The sequence below is a fragment of the Salpingoeca rosetta genome, assembly GCF_000188695.1.
Source record: "Salpingoeca rosetta unplaced genomic scaffold supercont1.10, whole genome shotgun sequence".
Lineage (NCBI taxonomy): Eukaryota > Choanoflagellata > Craspedida > Salpingoecidae > Salpingoeca > Salpingoeca rosetta.
The window spans coordinates 863,528-866,095 of record NW_004754924.1 but is presented as its reverse complement, the minus strand read 5'-3'; the positions used below and the strand labels follow the sequence as shown (position 1 = coordinate 866,095).

The 2,568-nt window shown below is 54.1% G+C and overlaps 1 protein-coding gene across 1 annotated transcript; it reads right to left on the bottom strand.

The window, feature by feature from the left end:
- Positions 1-309: 309 nt before the first annotated feature.
- Positions 310-2,516, bottom strand: PTSG_04488 (uncharacterized protein). The gene is made up of 5 exons (XM_004994524.1): positions 2,407-2,516; positions 2,129-2,275; positions 1,608-1,834; positions 926-988; positions 310-662 (listed from the first exon to the last, which is right to left on the bottom strand). Exons 1-5 carry the CDS (start codon positions 2,411-2,413, stop codon positions 327-329), a joined length of 780 nt encoding a protein of 259 aa, XP_004994581.1. The 5' UTR covers positions 2,414-2,516; the 3' UTR covers positions 310-326.
- Between the last annotated feature and the right edge of the window lie 52 nt (positions 2,517-2,568).

Sequence of the window (2,568 nt, the reverse complement as noted above, 5' to 3'; positions counted from 1 at the left end):
TGTGTGTGCATGTGTGTGCGCGCGTGCGTGTATGTATGTGCGTGCGTGCGCGTGTGTGCATGTGTGTGCATGTGTGTGTGTGTGTGCGCGCGCGCGTGTGTGCATGTGTGTGTGTATACGTTGTCGCAAGTGTGCAAGTGCATGTGGTCGCCTCGTGTGTGTGTGTGTGTGCATGTGTGTGCATGCGTGTGTGTGTGCGTATGCTTGCGCGCGCGCGTGTGTGCGTGGTCGCAAGTGTGCAAGTGCATGCGTGCGTGTGTGCATGTGTGTGTGTGTGTGCGTGCGTGCTCGCAAGTGTGCAAGTATATGTGCGCGCTCATGTGTGGTCATGTCGTGCGAGCGCTGTGCACATGCGTGTCAATGCAAGCACGCGGTCGTGTCGGGTCGTGCGATTCGTACGTTCCGAGTGGGTGTAGAAGAGGGCTCAGGTTGCAAATGCGGTTCTTCACGCGAGCAGCTTCCTTCGGCGCCTGTGTCCTGTATCGTTCCAGGGCTTTCTCCAGGTCACTCACGGAGGTTGCATTCATGGCTGCATCAAAGAGTTGCTGGTGCCGCAGACGCCTTCGCATGTGCACGGAGCACATGCCGTGGTGCCACATGGGTATTTCGTTGATTGCGCTGGTCACAGCAGTCCCTAAATCCGAGAGAATCGTATGCTCGCCCTGCAAGTGTGTGTGTGTATGTATGTGAGTAAGTGCGTGTGTATGTACGTGTAAGTGTGCATGTGTGCGCACGCGTGTGCATGTGCGTGTGAGTGTGCGTGTGAGTGTGTGAGCGTGAGCGTATGCATGTGCGTGTAAGTGCGTGTGCATGTGCGTGCGTGGAGGCGAATAAACACCGGTCACGTGCACACGCAGCAAGGCAGGCGTTCATACACACGCGAAAACGGGCACAAGTGCATGCATACATGGACATGGAGACTCACCCAAAGTGGGGGCATGACCGATAAGCAGAGCTGGAACAAGTGTGCGTAAGCGGGCTTGGTTTCCTGCAAGTAAAAGGCATACGTCACATCGATGCAGGTACACGATGAGTTCCAAGGTGGCGCCGCACACACATGCACACATACACACGCACCCACGCACACAGAGACACAAAGATGCAGAGACACACAGACACACAGACACGCACACACACAGACAAACAGACACACACATGCACACGCATATGTATGCCTGTGCACACACATACACGCACACCATACACACACGTGTACACACACATGTATGCACACACACGTGTACACACAGACACACAGACACAGAGACACAGAGATACAGAGACACACATACACGCACACCATACACACACACGTGTACACACACGTGTACACACACACACACACACACACACACACACGCACACACACGCACACACACACACACACATACGCACACAGACACAGAGAGACAGAGACACACATACACGCACACCATACACACACACGTGTACACACACACACGCATATGTATGCCTGTGCACACACACACACGCACACCATACACACACACGTGTACACACACACACACACACACACACACACACACAGACACAGACAGACATACACACACATGCACACGCGTGCGCACATGCGTACAGGGTGTTACCTGCTGGGTTATGTTGGCGCCCAGAATGAAGATCTTGTTGTCTGCGTCCAGTTGGCACAAGAGGTGGAGCATCATGTTGTTGTACGACAGATGCGTCGCGTCCGTGAACAGGACCTTTGGAGACTTGGCCGACAAACCATTCAGCTTTAGGCAGAACAGAAGCTCGCTAAATGCACCGTCTTTGGTCATCAGGTGCGCTGCATGATGTCCATTTGCATTGATCCACTCTGCACGACCATCAGCGCAGTGGTATGCATACTTGAGTGTGTTGAAGCAACAACGGCAAAACAAACACGTGCATGCATGTAAACACACGCACGCACGCACGCACATGCGTGTACATACAAACGCGCGCACGTGTACGTACACACAGACGCAAACACATACATACTTGTGTACACACACGTGTACATACACACGTGTATACACACACACAGACACACAGGCACAGACACAGACAGGCACAGACAGACACACACAGACAGACAGACACACACCCACAAGTTCGCAACCAAACTCACGAACGAACGAGTGCAGTCTGTCAAACTCCTCCTGCCGCTTGACGTGAGTTCTGCCTTGAGCTTGTGCTGCGTACTCTGCCATCTGGGAACCCGACATGGTTAGGCCGTAGCGGGCACTGACTTGTTGTACCTGAGCAGCGGGGTTTCCTGCAAGAAGACATGTCGCGCAGTGTAGAGAGAGGGAGGGGCAACAGTGAGATACCGAGGGCAACTGACGCGAGTTGTCCACATGACAAACGCACACGCATAAGTGATCACTTGGTTGCAGCGAGGAGTACCTATCATGGTTCGATCAAAGCGGGCGAGGGTCTGTGGACGAACACGGCGGCGCCCAAGCTCATGTTCACTGTCCTGTGCGAGCCAGCAAGTGTGGTGCCGTGCCTCGGTGATCTCCCCACGCGCCGCTGACGGGTTTGTTTGTTGCCGTGAATGGCATAAGG

Coding starts and splice junctions, on each gene's coding strand:
- PTSG_04488 (XM_004994524.1), bottom strand. Junction 989..1,607: donor GCGCCAACATAACCCAGCAG/GTAACACCCTGT, acceptor TTTTACTTGCAG/GAAACCAAGCCCGCTTACGC. Junction 663..925: donor CGGTCATGCCCCCACTTTGG/GTGAGTCTCCAT, acceptor ACACACTTGCAG/GGCGAGCATACGATTCTCTC.